The sequence below is a fragment of the Poecile atricapillus genome, chromosome 2 (assembly GCF_030490865.1).
Source record: "Poecile atricapillus isolate bPoeAtr1 chromosome 2, bPoeAtr1.hap1, whole genome shotgun sequence".
Lineage (NCBI taxonomy): Eukaryota > Metazoa > Chordata > Aves > Passeriformes > Paridae > Poecile > Poecile atricapillus.
In genome coordinates this window covers 95,721,783-95,744,362 of record NC_081250.1, presented here as the reverse complement: position 1 = coordinate 95,744,362, position 22,580 = coordinate 95,721,783, and the positions used below count along the sequence as shown (strand labels likewise).

Here is a 22,580-nt window from a genome sequence, read left to right as displayed (position 1 = left end):
TTATATGCCTATTCCTGTTTTTGTAGGGTCCATTAGATGCGAAAAGAGGTCTGGGGACTTTCCAGTATGAGCATCCTGTATTGTGGAGATTTAAATAGAAAGTCCAAGGTGTTTCCCTTTTCATCATCAATGTTGAAAAGTAGTAGGATGACCAGCTGGTGATGGGTTAAGGGATCAGCTTGTATAAGTTTATCATTCAGGGACTGATTAGGAATGTGGGGATTAGTAATAGGATTCAAATCCCATCACCTCCAGATAATAACAACAACTTTTTATTGTCTGATAATTTTTTTACAACTTCTCTTTTAAAAATTTTGGCTCCTCTGTATTCCAGTGAAAGTCACCATCAGAAATGACACTTAGGTTTGTTGTCACACTGGAAAAAAATCACAGTTGAAAGGGCATGGAAAATGAACTTTAAATAACAGCGACTCAAATTAAAATTGGTGGAAAATAGAGGGATATTAAGAATTACAGACCAGTGAACTGTAAGTGCTGGGTAAATTGAAGTTATATTTTAGAATACAAGTCTAAACACAGTCATAATGCCAAGGCAAGCCAGTGTTACAAAGGAAAAGTATTTCCAAATATTTATACATATATGCAGACTACCTTATTGTAAGATGGGGAGCAAATACAGGTAGTCTGGATAGCTATGCATCCTCTAATAAATTCCTTTATAACAGGACAGTAAATACCTAACTAATGGTTGTTTTGGAGCATCTTCTTTATGAATTAGTGATCGATAAAAAAGAAGCTTGAAACTTTAAAAATTATTAAGGGTACCATATCACAAAGCATGCAATAGGCATACCACTGCTGACATACTTGTGTTTAAAAAAACAACAAAAAAAGAGGAATAAATCTCTCAGCTATCGTTATTTAATTACTGGCACCATTTAGGAGATTTTTTCTGTTGAAACCTTTAATTGTTCCACTGAGGCAGTTTGTCCTTTTCATAATATCTATCCTGCACTGGTCAAGCTGCATTTTTGATGTTTTGTTTTTAAGGGTACAAAATGACTCCTACAAATTATGCACTTGACAAATACATGGTCTAGTCAAAAGAAAGGAATTAAATTTTCTTCTAAAAGCAATTTTCTCTTCTGTTGTTGGATTCACCAAAGGATGTGATCTGTCGCTGTGCTTCACAAGAAGCTCTCTTGAACTTGTGCAGAAGACAAGCGCTTTCAGAAATTTTAATGGTGGAGAAATTTGTATTGTTTATATTTGGGATTGCTCCTATGTTTTAGGCCTTCATTATGCAATGTTCTGTGTGTTCTCGTGGTCTCTTTAATACTTCAGGACTGCCTGGGTGGTGCTCAGCTTTCAGTGGAATAGAAATCTTTGTTGCATCATTGATTTCTTCTATCTCTTCAACTGCTGTTTAGGTCAAACTTAAAAAGCAGTCATAAAGAAGGGCATGTGTAAATTCTCTGAAATGCAGCAGACATAACCTGTGCTCAGCAACACATTTTCAAGTTTCCTTAAGTTGTAGGGGTCTTATGTGAAGCACAGTGTCTCTGCAGCACTGTTGCTTGTCAGGAGGAGCTCAATTGCACTGGAACATATTGGAGATTTTCAGCTCTTGCTAGGTCAGTGGTCTCAAAATTATTATTTTAAAAACTCCTCAATAACTTTTAAAACATTTCAATAAAAGAAATAAAACCCCAGCAGTTTCTTTTTGGAGGATCCTGGGAGCTGATAACTGCTAGAAATCATACTGTCTGTACAAAAAAAGACAGTTGCTTCTTATTTTTAGGTGGAATTTTTAAGTGAAACTAAATGAAGTTTAATGGCTTATAACATTGCATGAATTTGTCAAAACTGATCAGCTGGATTGCTACACAATGAATACTGAAAATGTTCTGGTTTTTAGGCTTATAATAGCCTACAGCCATTCAAAAGTCAAAATGTTATTTGATGATTTCAGAATGTTAATGAAATTATTATTAATAGCACATATATTAATCTTAATGATATATGTAAATATGGGGAAATGTAAAGCTCTGTTGACACCAAAATAATTATTCTGCTGCAGAAAGTAAACCTGGGGTTAAATTTCAGTGATCAAGCATAAAACAGTTTGCTCTAAATGCATCAATAAAAGAATTTCTGATGAAGTTTAAAATTGTATACAGGCTCAGGAGATTCTAAATGTTTGTTACACAAAAAAAAAATTGAAAAAAAAAAGGATTATTCTGTTTACTTTTAAATTATCAGGAAATAGTAACAGACTGTTCAGATTAAGAAAAAATTATATAAAAGGCTTTGCTTTGTTGTTATCTTGATTTCAGAAAATATAATATCTAATAGATGTTTAAGTCTGGGTTTTTTTTAGGTGAGAGGGAAGTAACATGTATCATTCTCCACTGTGAATTAATTTGCTTAATAATTTGATTTGACTGGCTTAACTTTGTTTCTGTGCTTTTTGCTCTTTTAAGTTAAAATGGTCCTTCTCTTGCAATATATATGTAATTATTTGGAGGTGTTAATCAAGCTGTTATATGGTTTTCATGCTTGCTTCCTTTTTCTTAGGAAGACAATGGGCTTATGTTCAAGGATTGTAGAGATTTCTTGTCTGTAGTTATATGCAGTAAACAGCATGATACATTTTTATTGTAATACCTATCTTTGGAAACCTAAATGTTGGTAGCAGGATATGATCTCTCTATATTGCGGTGTGAAAAGAAAGGGAGCGAACTTGGTTGTAAAGGAGAATTTCATGGCATTTTACCTGTTGAGGGCCCTGTAGAGCCAGAAGTATAGTGACTTGCCTAAGTGACAGGCAGTAGCAGCCGTGGTGTCACTGTGTATTATCACCTCATGCTAGCTGGAAGCACTCCCTGAAGCCGATCTAGGTTGTATAGTCCTAGATGAGGTCTTCATGGGTGCTGACCATAAAAAGTTCATCAAAGTAATGAGGCGAGGCGAGAGCTTGGCGCTCATGGGCAGAGCTCAGCACCAAGGAGTGTGAACCGGCTCCAGCTGTGACAATAAAACAGCAGGTGGCTGCTGTCATTAGGGGTGGCAGATGAGGCAGGGGACTAACATTCAGCCCACAAAACTCTCATTTGTTAGCCATCGCCACTGTACCATGCAAAATAGCTTCCATCTCAGTCAATTTTACTTTGCAAAATATTACGCAGTCGCCATAAGAAAATTAGAGCCTTGGGTTTACAGGTTCCTTGGATTTTATAATCAGAAAACTTAGCGCTCTCAGGTTGTGTGGAAAATTGGACTTTTTTCTCCCTTGAACAGTTTGAGGATCTTTACAGTAATTTTATAATAGGTTGTTTCCACCCCAGCATGTGTTTATCAGTTAATATTTTGGACTATTTTATTTGTTACTCCTTTATAAAATCAATTCCATTCACCCATTCAGCTATGTGTTGCACATAACATTTGCTACTATTCAGTATCATAAGGGTTGCACACTGATCAGACTATTTCTGTCTCTATGTCTGTCCAGGTACAGACATTTCATGTAATAAATAATGAGGTATTTTTGAGATGAGTTCTGCTAATCTGAGAAATTGTAAAGAAACAGAACAGCCCTTTAATTTGTTGGGTTTTTGTGTTTGCTTATTTCTGTTAATATAAAATGTGAAAGCGTTTTGTATGTATTTAATCTTTGCAGAATGTTTTTAAACTACCTAAAATTTGAGGCCTTTCTCAGCTGCAAAATGTCCTGGTGCAGCTCATCCCTGCAGCAAGGCCTGTGGGTGTCAGGGGTTAAACAGTGGGGAGTGTATTGGCTCCAATGTGAGAACCATTTCCTTACATCCCATTACAAAGCTAAGCAGAAAATTGCATGTCGGTGGTTACATGCTCTGCTCCATAGCTGTAAGTAACCTCTAGGAAATAGGGAGAATTCAGGTGGGCATTTGACATATGTCAGTTGGGAACATGTTAAATTCTAGTGCTCTAAGAGCACTAATGAAAATCAAAATGTGCACCATTCATGGAAATCAAAATGTGATGCAATACTGAATAAAATAGAGTACCACAGTGTGCATTGGTACCTGTGTCATCTGTGCTGTCTGGTTCCCCTCCTACTGAAAGTGGACCTGTGGAATCCCATAATTTCATGCTGGCACGTTAGCATTTATGGATACTCAAATATGGATATATGGGGCTGTGGTTTCTATAACAGCATGGATTAAGAAGGAAAACCCCTTTAACTGAAACTTCATTTCAGGAAGATAAATAATAATATTTTTTTTAGACGTGGTTTATATTTCTTCATAGGACCAGGCTGTCACTTTGTACATAAAACTGAAGTTCTGCAATTTTTCCTGTTCGCAATATACATTCCTTTTATTGCATCTTTTTGTGTAGTTTGTAAATTTTTTTTTTTTTTTTTTTTTTTAGATAGCATGCCTTAAGCTTTTGTTTGAGACTACACTGATTTTTCTTTCACTTCTTTGTTCAGCGTGTGTACGTAGGTTTATCCAGGCCCTTGAGATCAAAGATTTTTTTTTTTTTCCTCAATTCTATTGGGCACCTATGTAGTTCCTATATCTCTCATGTTTGATTTGTGGCCAGAAATGGTCAGAGTTAATCTCAGATGCTGGCTGGAATTGGAGTAATCTTTGCCAGAGAACATCTTCTGCTGTGTCACAGATATCATCTTTATGACTGTACTGATTTGTCTGATCTATATTCCTGTGGTTTTTCCAGACTGATGACAGTCTTCATACCAAGTGCATGCAACATCCTTACTGGAGTGCAAGAATGTGGGCTGATTTTGTGTGTGTGTGTGTAAAACATCCATCTAAATTCTGTGGGATTTTTTTTTTCTTGTCTTTATTGCTTCAATGACACTTTTGTCTCAGGTGAGTACTCTTAATCCCTTCAGTCCTGGCTTTGGATTTTTGAAGTGACTCCTGCTGGCTATCACAGGAAAATCTGAGAAACACCAGACTGTGCTTGGCAGCTTCAGTGATTGCCCTGCTAAGTATGTGACTGAAGCAATGAGGGGTGTTAGCATTTTCTTATGGGATAAGTGGAGTAACACCACTGTTAGACCCAGAATTTTTATGTGGATAGACTTCTGTGCTCCTCATCATATCATCTGCATCCCCTATGATCAGTGCCATAATTTGGGAGAGTTTCATAGGTCTGTAATACTTGGATAGTGCGTAACAGTCTGTCTGGACCTGCATATCATTATTTGCTCTGAGAGACTGTTACTTTCTTCAGTCAGCTTCCCTCTTCAGTGGTAGGAGGAAGTTGTTGAAACACTTCACTTTTGGGAAGAGCTGGGCATGGCTGTAATGGGAATATCTGGAGAGACTGAGATGTCAGTTGAAGATGAAAGCTCTGAGCTTTTACTTATGCTCAAGTGCTAACAAAAATGTCTTCCAACAAAGAAAAATCAAACATTAATCAGACATGCTTGTCAAGTGTAAGATTGGCCTGATGACACAGTGTTAGGTGGTTCTTAGTCCCTGAGGTAGCAATGGTCAGGGCCAGTGCCCAAGAGCCCTTGGACAAGGAAAGCTGGAACCGTCTTTGTGCTTTAAACGTATTTATGGGGGTACAAGGATTAGATGCATTTTTTGTGGACTGAAACCAATGTGATCCACATGATAGCCTTTTTATTTCTTTGGCTGGAGTCAGTCAGTTCTGATTTTACCAGCCTGTTGTTAAAGGTTCATGGATGTGGATGGTACTACTGATGGTTACAGATTAGGTCTTGCTGTCATAGATTTACTATTTTTATGCAGCTACTTTGGCAAAATGATATTCTGAAGTATTTTGCTTTCTACCTGAAGTCAAACAGTCTTGTGGAATGCCTGGATGTAAGGCAAAAAGGATGTGTTTTACAGCTGAGTTTAAGTCTCGGGAATAAACAAATCAACCAGCACTTGCTTTTCTATGTCAAGCAGAGACCTAGGGCAACATTTTCACTACTCTCACAGATCAAGTAGACTGCAGAGTCTTTGCTCCAGCCACCATCTATCACCAGCAGCATTTCAAATTGTGGGGAAATTGTCAATAAAAATTGTGTATGTCTTCTGATTGTGTATGACTTCTGAGCAGTTCAGTCATCAGATAGTGACCAATTTATTCATCTCATTCCTTTCTTGGTACTTCGCAACTTTGCAAAATACCACAGGCACTATAGCTGCAGAATTGACTGCGTTATGTATGTGGCACTGCTACTGCAGGCCCTGTGTGTTTTCTAGTCGACAAATCAACTATCTTTAGATTTGTTTTGATTTCTTTTAAAGACAGGCAACAGTAGATTCTTTTGATGAGGAGAATTTTGTTCTCAAGATAGCACTTCCTGTAGAAGCTCTGCATAAACTTGGTAATTCAGTCTGCAGTGTGATTTCTGAGCCGTCAGGAAGAAGCTACATCAAAAGTGACTTATTATTTAAGAATAGCAAAATATTAAATATATTTGTTTGTTTCTATCAATTCTACTTTGAAGTAGAAAGTCATTGGAACATCCTTATTTTGAGATAGTCTTATAGTCTGTTTCTTGCACTTTCAAAAGGTGTAGACTTTGCTCCTTGGGATCACTAGGAAGCTCTTTACAAACTGTCTACAGAAAGTCCAGTATTTCAAAGCCCCTCTCAGGGTACTTAGAGATGTGGTTCACCTGACTCACCCAAAAGATTGAATCTACTTTAAACAATTTCTGCCTGTATATTCTGCTGTTGCTTTCCAGATGCTAAATGATGATATGTGAAACTGATGCCTACTGCATCAGATTCTTTATCTGAAATCCTGAGCATGCTAGGAAATGGACTGGATTATGAGTAGGAAGTCAAGCCAGTGTCTGAAGGAACTGGAAAGAATGAAAAAGGGAGGAATCAGTGTTATAAGAATGTTTGATATAAAAATCATGAAAAAATAAAAGACATAAGCTGTGTCTTGGTAGCAAGGTTAGCAAGGTTGGTAAAGCACTACTCTGGATCGTAATGCTTACAGATATAAACATCCATTTATGTGTAAAGCATTTCTGCAACCTCATTTAGCATGGCAAGTATGTTTTCTTGTGACGTCCTGGTTTTGGATGTTTGTGTTAATCTCTCTTAAATGCAAGGCACTCCCAACTCCAAACCTAGGATTGCATTTCAGATTTTAGGAAAAAAGGTTCTGCTTTGTGGTAGACTGGAGAGGTTGATAGCAGCACTAGAGAAATCACATTGTGATTCTGTCTTTTTCTTTTTTTTTTTTTTTTTTTTTTTTCTTTTTTTTTTTTTTTTGTATTTGTGCAGCTGTTAGATTACCAAACACCTGTTAGAGGTGACAGTTACAGATGCTCAATAACCAATGAAAATTAATAGAACATGTGATTCTTTTAGCTTAGAAGTGATTTGGTAAGATGTGTTTAGAAATCTAATTATGTACTGCTGCTGTCTACCATTATCACTTAACATTCATTAACTTCTCTCAATATTGAAACAAACATTTCTTGCAGTGGTACTGATTTTCTCATATATTTGTAAGGTGATTTTCTGATAGAGGGAACACCTGACTTGAAAGTTTTTGCCACTGTTTAGCTATTTTAAGTTTGCTCTTCAAGTAAATAAAAGCAAAGTTCCATTTGTTTACTTACAGTTAACACTTGTTCTGTCTTCAGATATAAAAGTTCACAATTCCCCTCTTAAATTTCAACTCACTTTTATGTTAGAGGATTGATCTCCAGGGAGGATGCCTGTCGGAGGACTGTGCCTTCTCCACAAATAATAATTACCACTGGCTGGATGTGGCTTATTCCTGCAGCTGTCATTGAAGAGTACTTTTTGTATTTAAAATAAAACACCACTACACAATATCTTCAAATTAAAAAGGTTCAGAGTGGACCCTTAGCTAACTTGCAGGAAACCTTTTTGATTTCCATTACAAAATAAGTAACTTCGGGTGAGTCACACAGGTAAGTGAGCCTCATGGGGGAGGAAATGATATAAATGCTGCCAATGAATTCCCTTTTTTTTTGCCACAGTCCTTGAAATAACAGACTAAATTTCTGTCCTGGATGGTTTATATTATAAAATACATCTCTTAAAAGTGGGATGGTGAGAAGACCCAACGACTTCGGATGGCAAGATAAGCTTAAGTGGAACAGTAGAGAAAGTTTTCTGTTTTATTTAGTTTGCTCTTTCTTTGTACCCAGGTCTCTTCTGCCAGAATATGTAAGAGGAGATGATTGTGCCAGTTGCTACTACTTTATGGCTGTGGGGCTAATAATTCTTTGCCATCTTGAGAATAGCAGATTGGTGGCAGAGAGCAACAAGAGTATGTTGAGGGATGTCTCTCTCTTCTGGTTGATAGATGCAGGAATATGCAGGAACAACACAGTCGATTGATTGATTGATAGTGCGCAACTCATCCATAATGATCTGTCTGATATAGCAGTAAATTATTCTTGAGATTGATGCAGGTCATTGAACAGCACATTGACAATCCTGTTGTCTGTCATCCTGTTCAAAGCAAGGCAGGAACAGTAGCTGCTGTGATAGTCAAGTCTACCTTGGGTGCTAACTGTGTGCAGGTGTTCTGATAATACAAGTTGTTGTCTTTCTTTATATTTTGGGCAGCTTGGCTTCATTGCTAGCATGTTACAAGTAACATTAAAAAAGAGATGAGATATTTTTAGAAGAAAAGGTCATATTGATGATTTCATAGTAACATAAAAACCACTTGAAAATGTTGGGTTTTAAGCTTCAGTAGCAAAACTTCTCTATGGAAAAGAAGCTAATAAATAATTAAGAAACATACTTGGTTGTTGCATGGAAAATTGTAAGCCCTCCTTCCCCCCCCAAGCTTAAACAACACCCAAAAACCCCTGAAAATTGAAGCAGAAATTCTGATAGTTCTCAGAAATTCAAAAGTTCTGTTGGTCTTAGGCTCCATAAATTACCATCATATCTTCCCATTGTTATCTGGGTTCTTGTCTTGTTGGTGATGGCAAAGTTGTCTTCATTTACCTTCTCTTGGTTTCTCTTTTCAAGAGGAAAAGTTTGAATTTTCCATCCTGCCAAGTTACACAAACTTGAAGATGTGGATGGATGGATATGTTTTACTTCCCAGTTTAATTGCCTGTATTGGTGAGGGTGGAGCATAGAGCAGCTGTATCATTCTTTGACACATGGGGTCAGCAGGGAGTAGAAGGCAGCGTGTCACAGCGTTCTCAGCATTGCAGATGGCATGATCACGCATGACTTGTTAACCTTTTGAAATGTTTTTGATTTTTTTTATTAAATTTACAAAGAATAACCATCTCCTTTATTTGGAAGTAATAAGACCTGCTTCATTTGGCTATTAAATGGGTCTGGAGAAAACCCCATCTTTCCTGTGCAGAATTCTAGGACTTGACGTCCTGTCATAGAGGGCATGAAGTTTTTGAGATATTTGGATGTTTTCTACATTAGACTTCGCCCTGCCTGATATTTACTTGAACCTGACATCTTGTCACAAAGGGCATGAAACCTTTCAGACTACGGGATATCTTCCACACCAGACTCTGCCCTGCCAGATACTTTCTTTTAAATTGAGTCCCTTGCGCGCAGTCATGCAAGAGCTCCAGTCTGGACCCTTCAGAATCAGCAAACATCCACAAATGATGGACTTGAAGAAATTCTCAGGAATTTAGACTTTTGATGCATGGAAAGAAAAGCTCACTCGTTCATAGAAAACCATTGCTTTGTGAACAGTTCTGCATTTGCCTCTGTGCTCTTGCTCCTGAAGTTTACCTGCTGAATACAAAATCCTGGTGGAGACCTGAGATTTGGGTAGCAACTTTTTATATCATTTGGAGAATTAAAAAACTTAAAGTTTTTTACTTCAGGTACACTGTTTAAATACTATTTGACTTAATGCTGATTTGAATATGTGAAGTTCTACTTCTCTAGGTAGAATAAAACAACTACTTCACAACTCAAGTGCTTGCAAAAATCTGTACTTACATGTACAAGTTTTATTGAATGTTCTGAAATACATGCACACCCTGGTATTTCTCGAGAAAATGCACTATTTCTCCTACTGGTTGCTACCCCTGTGTGCATGGCTCCATGGGAACCACACATTCAACTACAATTAGGGTTTCCAGTGTTTTTCAAGACACAGTAAGAACAAGAATGCTTCATTAAGGTGGTAAGAACCATAGATTCTACATTGTTATTTACTTACTTTAACATATCCCATTCCCCCTTTTTGGAATCATCTCTGAGGCTTGCCTTGATATTCTTGTTTCTTGCCTTGTGTGAAGATAGAAGAACAGAAATTCAAGCACAGATCACAGAAAACATAACCTGATGTGAACAGGATAACGTATTATTTCATTCTATTCTGTGATGATGTATAAAAGTTTGAGATGCTTTTTCTTATTATTCCTTGATGCTGTCAGATCTCCAAGCTGATTCATCCAAAATGGTTAAACATTCTATCCTTTCTATGTGCCTGAAACCTATGCTAAAGCAAAGCACTAAATTATTGGATTTATTTATGGGTTTGATTTTCTTTTTTTTTTTAAGGCTCTCAAGCAGCTTTTTAAAACAACCTATGTACTTGGGTTATGCACTAGCTTACCTGTATTCCCAGAGTTAAATTTGTGTATAAAGAGGTTTTAGACAGTTTAAAGGAGATGTAAAGGATATTGAGAATATGAATAAAGGCTAGATATTCATTGTTATTCTCCTGGACTTTTCTGCTGTCATTGAACATTGTTGTCTGTAAGATAAATTCTCCAAGAGCAGTTGCAGAGAGCAATGTATCCACTGAGAAGTGATTTAAAATCGCTCTTCAGCTGCCTGATACCTTGTTTGTAGAGTACCACAAAAATAAATTCCCCTGCTGGTCCTCCTCAACAGTTATGTACAGTTAGAAAATGACTGGTCTGTCACCATGGCTTCGAGTGACTTTCTGGTAGAGGTAAGATGTAGCTCCTTCCTTGGAACTAGGCCAAGGCTGAGCACTTGGTGCTCAGGCAGGAAATAACAGGTTTCATGACTTTATGGCCCAGAATGCTTGTTTTGGTTTGTGTGTGTTTGGTTCTGGTTTCTTGGGGCTTTTTTTTTAGGTTTTTCACTAAGCCAGTGATGTACTTATTCAAAAGGAAAGACCTATTATGGATTCAAAACATAATAAAACTTAGAATCTTTTGCCCTCTCAGAGCAAGATACTTCACAGAGAACAGTTCTCTCCCCACAGAGAAAATAGAAAACAGACAATACATGACAGATTATTCCTATTCCTTGGGTACTATGATAAACATTGTACATGCTGAAAAATTTGTATTACACTAGAATAAAAAGTGGAAGTAAAGATGTTCCAGTATGTTTCTTTATTCCCAGAATTAGAAGTCCCTTTGTTTCTTTTGTACTTTAAAATGTGCTTTTATAACTGAAGACAAGTCTATAGAGGCTCCTAAATCAGTAACAGACATTCTGAGAGAGTGTCCAAATACTATTTGAAGATTGCCATGGCGTATGAATGGTCACGTTCCTATAAACCACAACTCTTCTAAAAGGAAACCAGAATATTCTGCGAACTTATTTTGGGAAAGGTGCTCATGTATTTATGATTTAAAGTAATTTTTATTTATAGTCTTTGTGGAAAAAGTTGTCTATAGGGAATGAAGATGCTATTCTAAAGCTCTGTGTAATTTTTCAACTTGTCTTTAATTTATCCTGTAGTTTCAACATAGAGTGTATGACTGAGGATTTTGCTGGTTTTGAAGCCAGAGCAGTTGAAAATCACAAAAAAAGTTAACCCAACATAATGCTACTGCCAGCAAAAGAAGTCCTGCTTACTCACCACTTTAAGAGGAGGCTTCTAGTAGTCTTCCTACCAAATGAAGGGAACTCCCAGTGACCATGACATGGATGTCTAGGCTAGACGTTTCTGCCTGTCGAAACATGATCCACAGGAGAGCAGCTGGGCTGTGACTTCTTGTCTTCATGTGGGTTGAGAATGAATTTGTCCATATGAGAGTTTGTAAAACTGGTTCCAGGTCTCTAGTATGGCCTGGTTTGCATGTACTTGAAACAGTATTTTAATTACAGGGTTTTTTCTGCTCCATTTGATGCACTTCTGAAACTAGTTAGTTTTTAACATTTGAATGTTTATACTTCCACTAGAACTAAAAACAAGAAATGAGAAATTTGATGAAGCCTGAATTGCTGCTTACCAATTGCTCATGGAAAGATTCCTCTTGATTTGAAGATATATCAGTGCGATATATCTTAAAAGCATTCACTCAGTCCTTGTAGATGCTAGTAAAACTTACCTTAATTCAAAAGGCCAAGGCTAAATCATGTCTATTCTAGCAGTAGCTTGGGAATAACTGATTTACCTCAGCAGAGGTAAATAGAGTAGATAAAACAATTATTTTTTGACTACTAAACCATTAATTACTTCAAAACCTAGAGTTACTGAATGTATGGAAAGCATTTTTGTGTTTCTTTTGTAAAGCCAGCAAACATTGCTACCACCTCTCTGAAAAACACCTGCAGGATATAGTAAACAAAACCAAATAGTTTTCACCTGTCTCTCTGTGCATTTGTTTGTTTGTTTGTTTTAGTGGGTGGTCCTCAAACTCAGCATCCAAACAAGGTTGTTTAGACTTTGCCCCTTATTTTAATAATGCCTGTCTCTGTTGGTAATTTTTTGTTATCTTGTTCTCAATTTCTTATGAAAATAGCAACTCTGCTTTTATTCTTAAACTCTGGTTCTCTAAAGTAGGGAGCTGACCCTGAGCTATGTGGAGTGCTTCAGACTTGCACTGAGACATTCTGCATTCCTCAAGTCTAAAGCCTTTGAGCCTTACATTAAAAGCTTAAAATTAGCAGGTGCTGAGACATGAACTGAGTCAGGGTTCATTTTATTTGTGCTGTGTAACAGCAACAAAATGGTTGCTAGACTATAGATGCAACAGAGAGGAGGCAGAAAGCGAGATTAATTGTTTCATGTTATTACCAATGCCTGTGTCTTTGATTTTGCAGAAAGGTATGTCTGTCTGTATCCCCTGCAGTTGTGTAGTATATGAAATAGTTAGCCTTTGTTTGGAAGCTTTAACTAAATGGGCTCAGAAACCAAAAAGTACTTCCCTGCAAATACCTTGTAGCTGGTTGGAATCTTTATATTCCATGCAAATAGCAAAATATTCCTTTACAACTCCGATTGCACATTCCTCTTTCACAGTAATTTCATTGAGTTTATTTTTCTTTTAGAGAAGGGGGAAAATGAAAGTTTGTAACAGGAAATACAGGTACTAATAAATGAAAATATGTTTGATGCCTTCCACAGCTGTGTGGAAATACTATTCCTGTTGAAAAACAAGGGCAGTACATTTTGTATGCCTTATGCTTTTATTAGAACACATTTTCTTATTTTGTTACAATTATTTTCCCTATGTACAGTGATTTTGATGACACTTGCATAGTAATGATGGTAAAGGTGTAATAGATTATTCACAGTTGAAATAGTTATGATGCCATACTAATAAGTTTGGTACGGAAAAGTATTAGTATGCTTTTAAAATGTATTTTTGTAAAAAATAAGGAAATTTATACTATTTAAGTAAGACAGTATTATATTCTTACACCTTAAGGGATGCACAAGAGAGATTCTCTGTAATAATGTACAAGTGCCCAAAGAAGATCAGACACGGAAAAGCTAAATTAACATAATTGTAAAGGAAAAGTACTGTGTCTTTGCTTTTGTGGCTCTTATACCCGATAGTGCTAGTGTTTTACAGTCCTTCCATTGTCCATTACTGCAAACACGTCCAGATGAATTCAGCGTTTAATGTTAAAAATCTTATAACATGCCAGTTTGATTTGTAGCCCTTCATATCATGGAATGCTAATTAAAATCATATTTTTGCATATGTCATGCCTTTCATGTACATATGCAAATAGAGTCTATTGCCTTTCAGCTATTAGTAATTAACTTTATGAAGGACAGCTGTAATACATAATTAACAAAAATGTTTGCAAGCCCTTTTCACACTGAAAGTTGCAGCAGTAAAATTTTTGCTTATCGAGAGAACCATTTTAGTTCGAAGCTTCAGTCTGATATCTAAATTGTTTGAAGCAGTCACATGACATAATTAAATCAATGTTATGGTCTTATCAGCAGAAGAATAGTGCTTGATAGGCTTCTGTCTGTTCCATTATGTATGTCACCAAAATGAAAGTAAATTATCTGGGTTTGGTTTGGTTTGGTTTGGGTCGGTTTGGTTTGGTTTGGTTTGGTGTGGTTTGGTTTGGTAGAAACATGATGCCATGTATGTTGTGTCTGCTTTTGGTGCTCTGAAGGATGTCTTGCCAGTTTGAACAATATTCCTGCTCATAGTGTATTCATGAACATGTGCTTCATGTTTTTCATCCCTTTTTTTCACAGGGCTATAAAATAACTAAGGCTATTAATTTGTTTCTATGTGTATCTCTTTAAATAATTAATACAATGAAGTTTTACTAGGCATAAGCAGTGATTAAAGCATCTTATCTTGCTATTTTTTCATGTTTCTCATTAAAAACAATGGAACTACCTGTATGAAGAAAGGTTGCAGGACGGGCCCATCAGGCTTAAATAAATTCAAAGGTGTAACTAAAACTGTATTGCTTTATAGCATCAGAAAATGTTCTTTAGGTAAAATAGACTATATTATCAGTATAATGTGTAGGGTGTTCTAATTTGCAAAGGGAGCAAGAAACAGATTTTCCATTCTTTGACTAATGATGTATGGTTGGGACTTGTAAGAGAAAAAGCCAAGGGACTGCAAAATGAGGGATGTCTGTTGTTGCAGAATGGACTCCCCAGTCTAAGTCACATCCTAGCAGAGGAGGGTTTTTTTAAGGTTTGCCTTCAATGAACTATGTTCAAGTGCATGCTCAAAACAGAAAAAAAAAAAAAAAAGTTTAGTAAAATCTTTCTCATTTGTTCTTTGTTTGACAGGGTGGCATTTGTGATGAAGAAGCATCTGAATACTCATTTATTGGGCAAACACGGAGTTGGCACACCCAAAGAAAGGTAAACTGCTTTAAAATTCTTTTTCATCGTATCTTACACAGTATGTAGCAATCTTTCCTAGAATATTTAGCTAGCCCACAACGAAGCCATCTGGATTTTTACCTCAGCTCCTACAGAGGTCCAACATGTTTAAGTGCTCTGATGTCGTGGTTATTACATGTCTGTAGAAAGAAATTCCATGTGAAAGGTGTAGGATTTGCACCTTTTGGGACTTTTTTTGACAGGTGATATTATTTTCTTGAAACTTTGATAGTTGTAAATGTCCCTCTCAGTACAAAATCAAATGTTTGTGTATTTTTGGTTTTTTCCCCCATTTTGTTTTCTTGCTGGCCTTGATGCTCATAGGTTTATAAAATTATTTTCTAAGAGATCAAAGCCACAGAGGAATCAAAAAGAAAGTTTCCTCTATTGTTCTTGGGCAGAAAGGGAGATTTGGTGTTTTCACTATTTTTAAAATGATTTATCATCATCTACTTATTCTCCAACTTTGTTTGCAAGCAGGTTATTTTTTATGTGGTTTAAAATATAACTGTTTTACAAACTCAATGGCACTGTGTTTGCAGATAAACAGATTTTGCTTCAGATTTATTTGGCACATTGTGGCTTAGCTATTGCTATTTCATTGAATCTTTGGGCCAACTAGAAAATTGATGTGTTTTGGATAGCCAAAAGATCGCATATTCTCTTTCAGCCTGGGTGTATGGAGGTGTTCATTGCTGGATACTTGATACTGCTTCAAGTATTACTGCCTTGTAACTCATTCTTTGGGGATAGGCTCTCATAAATAAAGAGCATTTTCTGGTTTTGATATGAAAAAAGAGGACAAGAAATGATAGGAGCTGTAGGAGAACACAGCAAAGCTCTTTCTGAGCAACGTTCATTTCTTGTTAAAGACAATGGAAACTGTGGTCGATTAGACACATTCCTAACAAGTTTGTCACGCTTAAATACAGAGGGACCTAAGAGTAGAGCTTTAAATTAGCACCCCATATATGTCTTAGTTTGAGTGAGCACTGATTTTGGTGGTGCTTTTATTTTAAAGAAGATTTCCTCTACAAAGGGCTTAACCGAAATTTCCCTAACATTTGATTATTCAAGACTTTTGAGGTATTCTGTTTAATCTAAAATACACAATGATGCATTGAAAAAACAATTATAGTTTCATCAAAGCAGATATCATAATAAAGTTCATGTTGGTTATCTCTTGTCATAGCACAACAATTACAAAAAGTGTTTTGCTCTGGTGGCTTATTTTATAACTGGAAGCATTCAATATCAATATATTCTTTTACAAGGGGATACTTACTGTAGAGTCATCAATGTACATTGTCATACAATGTAGAGATAACTTGCATTACCCTAGTAAATATGTGCACAATAAAGGATACATACAATAGATTTCCAAATATAGTATCTTAGCCTGAGAGGCATATTTTTAGTGATGATCATCTTGAAATGAATTCCTAAACAAGCAGGATGCTATAAACTAAATCAGTTGTTGTTGGCTTTTCTTTGGGTGTTTTGTTCTGAAAGCCTCCTGGCTGTGGCCATTTTCCCCATTTCTTCCCCTATTCCTTCAAGGCTTTCTGGCTGGCTGGTCAGCGCGGCACAAGGTGGAGGAAGCGGATGAGGATGGCAGGCTTTCGGGCCCTGGCTACCCAAGGAGTAGAGAAGCCCTGCTGCGGCCCACAGCCTCCCTGCCGTGCTGGCTAGCACAGCTGGGGAGGCTTTGCCTCCAGCATAGGCAGGTGGAATTGGAGTGACTTCAGGCCCTTTTCTTTGCAATTTCTTCATCCATCTTTTGGGTGTTTCTTTTCCATAATACCTTTTCAGGTGGCACTTCAGCTTAATGTACAGCAGCATCAAACAGTAGTGGCAGAGCTACAACAACAATATAAATTTCTAGTAGCAGTCCCTCTGTGGAGATGGGGGATGTTTAAGCCACGTGAACTACTGCAGTAAATGCCAAAACACTGTTGCTTGCCTTTCCACCTTTCCTTTCCTATTATGAGAAAGTTTTCTGCCTTTTAATGGCTTTAGGAACCAAAGAAATCCTTCTTCTGCATGTTAAACCATCACTTTGGGCATAAACGTATTATAAATTAGGTTACGTAGTTTTCGTACCTATGTAAAACATTAATGCCTTGATTATAATTTTGCAAGCTTGCTATTTTTTAATTTCTCTAGGACAATATAATCAGTTTATTCTTTATGTTTTGAATTTGATTCTGCCCTCTGATACATTGCATATTATAGCAAATACTAATAGAAGCTAGCTAAATAGGCTGTGACAATTAAATTAATAATGCATTTTATTTGCAAGTGTTTAGTCTTCATGGTTTGACTGATATATGCAAAGATGGTAATTTATTAAAAGTAAATTCATGTAATTGTACTACAGAATTTGATGGACCAAAAAAAGTTGTCAGCATGACTATCATCAAAAACAGAAAATTGAAAAGAAGTTCAAAAGGGTGCTTGAAAAAAATAGTTATAACCAATACACCCCAAGAAATTGAAGCCCTTTTAACAAACTTTTTCAAATGCAATTGCTGGTGGTAAGCATTGAGGTAGTTCTGAAAGGGAGAGAAAAAATACATTTACAATTTAGTAACCAGTACTTAACTTGTACAGCTTGCTCTCTCTAGCTCTCCATTACTATTGGGGTTTTATATGCAAAAAAGGGAGGAGTTATGGAGGCTGTGGAAGTATTTGCATGGGCAGATACAGAAAATGAGTATAAGTCATAATGAAATTGCTAGTAAAACATCTTTTGTTTAGTTTTTTTTAAAAAAAAAAAAACAGAATTGATTTAAGGGGAAAATATTGTGCAATTGAAAATCACATAAGTTATTAAAAAATAAACTTGTAGCAAAATGTCTGCACATTTCAAACACAAAACCCCCTACTGCCTAGTCCATTATGATCATTACCATTTAATAGCTGACTCAAAAGTGGGATGTTTTAACAGAAATAATTCCTCTAAGGTATATTTTCCTGTTATTGGAACTGTGATACTGATTTATTGTCAACTTGAATGTGTCTCAAAACTGGCATGTTATCTGCTAAGTCCAAGGCCAGTACATACTTGGTACTTCAGTGTCAGTAATCTTCATGGGACCTATAACTATATCTTATTGGCAGGATAAATCTTTGGCTACACCTTTATTGTGTCTAGGAGACATTGTGGTTGAGGACGAGGTGAATGTATCAGTAATGTTAATGGTGCCAAGTTCTAATTTCTATTACATCATTACTTTACTTAGGTGTAAATTGTGTCAGAACACAGAACAAACAGGCGTTTCACTATTAAGATACACACCTACACACACATAAAAATATGAGAAAGAAAATAAAAATAAATACACTAAACCATTCATCAGTGAGATTGAATTCTGCCACTGTTAAATACAAGTCTGGATTTAGAAATATTTTATATGAAAAATACGCATAAACATTCTTTAAAGATTTTTAGAGACACCATTAGTACTGTAAAATACACATTTTCTAGTTTATGATACTTTCTTCACTAGAGTTCTATCTGATACATCTGTTTAAAAATTTGTTTACATAAGAAAAAGCTATAGAAAAGCCTTTATAGTTGTTTAATTACCTCATCTTCCTTATAAATTTTAAATGATGAATTGCCTCTGAAATAACTTTACATATGAGTAATCCCATTGAATCAAATAGAATCATTCATATATATAAAGTTACTGGTAGCACAAACAGTCACTGATTTGGAATATCTGTTTAAAGCAATTCCTGTAAAGGTCATTAAGAATATACTTGGTTTTGCAAGGTTCTAGTATTTTTCATGTGCTTTAAGAATGGGATTAGTGTTACAGTGCTGGTCCATCATATGAAGATCATATGATTTTCAAATTATCTTGATTGACTGAAAAAACTGTGCAGTGATTTCAACTTGAGAGCCAGAGCTATAGATGAATACCTACTGCTGTGTAATAGCAACCTAAATATGTTTGAGACGCTTTGGCAAGTAACGTTGGAATATAACATAGTTCTAAAATTTGTGTATTTTTTACGCTTTGAAGTAAAATGAGGAAATTCTTAGTTGCCAGTTGTTTCATGCGCTTGCACAAGCCCATCTGAATTTTTGAATATTAAATTCTACTAGTATGTAAATATAAAATAGACAAGACTGTAGGTATGTCAGTGGAAGGGATTGTTGAGGTCTGAATGAAAAGTAGTCAGGAAAAATAAACACAGGGTTGATGTTTGGTATATAGAAAACTGTCTTGTAATCAGCTGCTGTGACCTGATATTTCCATTTTGAATGTAAAACTAGAAGTGTATCAAGTCCATCAGTGCAACCTTCTTTTATTTAACTGAACTGTTAATTCTTCTTTTGAAGCATTTTTCTTTCTTTGAGTAGACAAATTTGTGATAATAACTATTTGATATGCCTATTTTGGGTAATGCTACCCCTGCAAAGTAAAAAGATGCAGTCTGATGTTACAGCAAATTTGGGTAAACATGTGGCAAAAGTCACAAAGTGATGTGCCATTCAGTACAAAAGGAAGTTGTTCCAGTCATATGTCTCAGCTTTCTGCTTCCACTGCATAAGTCGACCATGCAGGCCAAGAAGGTAAGGGTTACTATGTAATAATTTTGTCATAAGCTGCTGGTGTTCTGAAGGAATGAGGTCTTTATGTGGCTGTCTCACGGAAGGGTTTCCAGTTAGAGACACTGGCAGTACATATGGATCCACTGGAGAAGAGGCTACCTATAGTAGCAGAGGGTGGTGTGCTGAGTCTTGCCTTCTAGCTTTTTCGTCACCTTTTACTGCTTCTTGCAGATGAGTTTGAGCTTTTTGAGTGAAACCAAACACTACTAAGTTAACTAGATAGGAATGAAAAACTTTGCTTAATTCATTATTTCCTGCATTTCGCTTTAACAGGTTCTCGGAGAGTTACATAATCATTCTTTGGAAAACTCCTAAGGAAAGAAATGTATCTTTTTCTTGAAATATTTTCTATTTAGAAGTTTGTGATGAGAGGATGTGTGTGTGTAAAGTACTCAATTTTAGCAGTGTTTGGGAGTTAAAGTTTTGCCTAAGATGCTTCAGCTTTCCATGTTTTGGAGGCTTATCTGACCTTTGCAAGCAGTATTTCTCTTTGGTGGTCAGCTCTTTCTGGGTGCTATACTATGTCAGAGTGTGAAACGGGTTCCATAGGTACAGGCTCCTACATAATCACTTGCTGCCTGAGTGCTTTTTTCGGTCTGACCAAGGAACATAAGGAAGCCATTGGGGTTACCTGTGATTCCTCAGGTACTGGAAGTAGAAGACATGCTGAAAATTCACAGCTTTCCTTATGGCTTGTTTTCTGTACATACATCATATGCATTTGCTTTGCTATAAAGAAATTAAGACTAGGCAGACATTTATACGTTTGAAGACTGCTATCACAAAGACAAGTGATGACTTCAGCGTCTTCTCAGAAAGAAAAATAATAAGTGAAAGTTGCAAAAGAATAAAGTTATTTTGCTACTACTCATTATTTGTTCTTCCTATCAAATCCTGGCAATATTAGAGTATAGTTCAGAAGGAAGGGCAATCTGAAGTAAGTTTATTTTAATTGCTAGGTATGGGAGTTGTTTTGGAAATTTCTGCAGTCAGCAACAGTCTTCCTGTTGTGAAGGCTTAGCTGCTATGGTAAGAAAATAGAGGAAGTACCTAATGGGATTCATGCTGCCCACAGTGAGTACCTTTGGCTAATTTTAAGCATCCTAACATGATGTAAATGATGATCTCGCATTCATAATCAAGTATTGTCTAGAGCATAGGTTATTGGTTCCATTAGCAAGCCTATGCTAACATTGTCTGTGAATCTGTGGAAGACAGTGTGGGTAATTGCTGAAAGCACCAGCTTTATTTCACTGCGGTTTGTTTCCAAGGAAAATATAGTTCCTTGTTGCATGCCATCAGCCAAAAAGTTGTAAGCTGCAAACTGATCCATCCTCTGTTGCAGTCAGTTGAAAGTAAGTTGTTCTGGTTGTGTGTCCCAGCTTGGTGCTTCCACTGTGTAAGGCAGCCATGTAGGCTGAGAGGGTGAAGATTAGGATGGCAATATATTTCTAGATCCCTTTTTACCTGTGTGGGACTGGTAGCAAGTGATGTCTCCAGACAGTTCTGCAGTCTATGTTACAGTTCTTTGAGGGATGTACGTTGTGACATTTATAGATGTAAAATGTTCCATGTCTTGGGTGATACCATGACTTTCAACTTTGATCATTCTATATAATACAACACAAATATTTACTGAGAACACTAAAGGAAGTCGAAACATAATCTCTTGACCATGCTGCAATGAAATATTTTCCATACATTCTGAAGAATCAAGAGGAGTGTTTTGTAAACTTTGGTAGTGAAAACAGAAGTTCTGTGGCAAATACTGTATATGACTGATGGTAGAAGCTTGCTTTCTACTTCATATTTCTTGCATCAATTTATGATGTCATCATGACTACTTTTCTGCAGCAAAAGCAGCTGCATAATTATTAAGTATGAATGTTTGTTTGTCCAAATTTACTTAAGTTTCAGCGCCTCAAGGTGGAAAGAAAGTGCTGGAGAAACATGTTCTGGAGTACCATGAATGCAATTCTAAAATCACCTTCACAGAGCCATAATGTTTAAAAAAAAAAGTTGACGGAGACTTAGGTAGTAGAAACATGAAGGTCTTCTACTGTTAAGACGTTCTTCAATGAGCCTGCAAGGTGTGCTCTGTACTCATTGCTGGTGGGTAGAGTCCTAGAACAGCCCAACTTAGAAGGGGACTCCAAAAATCATCTTGTACAATCGCTCTGTCCAATCATATATTGAAAATTCCCAGTGATGAGAGCTCTGACACATCCCTGAGGAAGTTGCTCCAGTGAATGACTGTTCTTGCTATATTTTTTTTTTCTGTTAGGATGAAGCTTTTCCTGTTGTATCTTGTACTTTTTGCCACTTGTGTTCTCTGTGTGCTTCCTTGTGAAGAGTGAGCCTCTTTCCTCTTTGCAGCAGCCGTTTAAGTCCTGGAATACCATAATGAAGTTGCCCTTTTCTCCAAGATCGTGGAAAGAACACTAGCTGCTCTGACATGTGTTTTTGTTTTATGCAGAAACTTTTGTTGCTGTCTATTGACAGTATATTTTGTAAGAAAAGAGTAACAGTAGCATAGTGCATCTTAAAACACCTTTTGATCCTGGAAGTTGATTTGAATGGCACTGTTCTATGTATTGAACAGTAGTAATTACGAGGCTTCATAAGTCAGTTTCATACAGATTGTTCCACCTTCTCTTGCTGTCATAGAATCATAGAATGGCCTGAGTTAGAAGGGACCTTAAAGGCCACCTAGTTCCACCCCCCTGCCATGGGAAGGGACACCTTCCACAATACCAGGTTGCTCAAAGCCTCATCCAACCCCTCTGTACTATTCTATGAATGGGGCACCCCAAGCTTCTTCAGGCAACCTGTTCCAGTGCCTCACCACCTTCTGAGTAAAGAATTTCCTCCTACCTTCTAATATAGTCTCCTTAAGACTGTTCCCCCTTGTCCTAGCACTAACTGCCTGTGCAAAAAG

General features: G+C 36.7%; 1 protein-coding gene across 6 annotated transcripts in view; it reads left to right on the top strand.

The window, feature by feature from the left end:
* ZNF407 (zinc finger protein 407) overlaps positions 1-22,580 on the top strand; it is a 337,294-nt gene that overhangs the window by 117,570 nt on the left and 197,144 nt on the right. For all 6 annotated transcript variants that reach the window (XM_058831042.1, XM_058831041.1, XM_058831044.1 and 3 more), the window contains one exon: positions 14,920-14,994. In XM_058831042.1, coding sequence (XP_058687025.1) covers positions 14,920-14,994 — 75 coding nt within the window. The remainder of the gene's footprint in view (positions 1-14,919; positions 14,995-22,580) is intronic.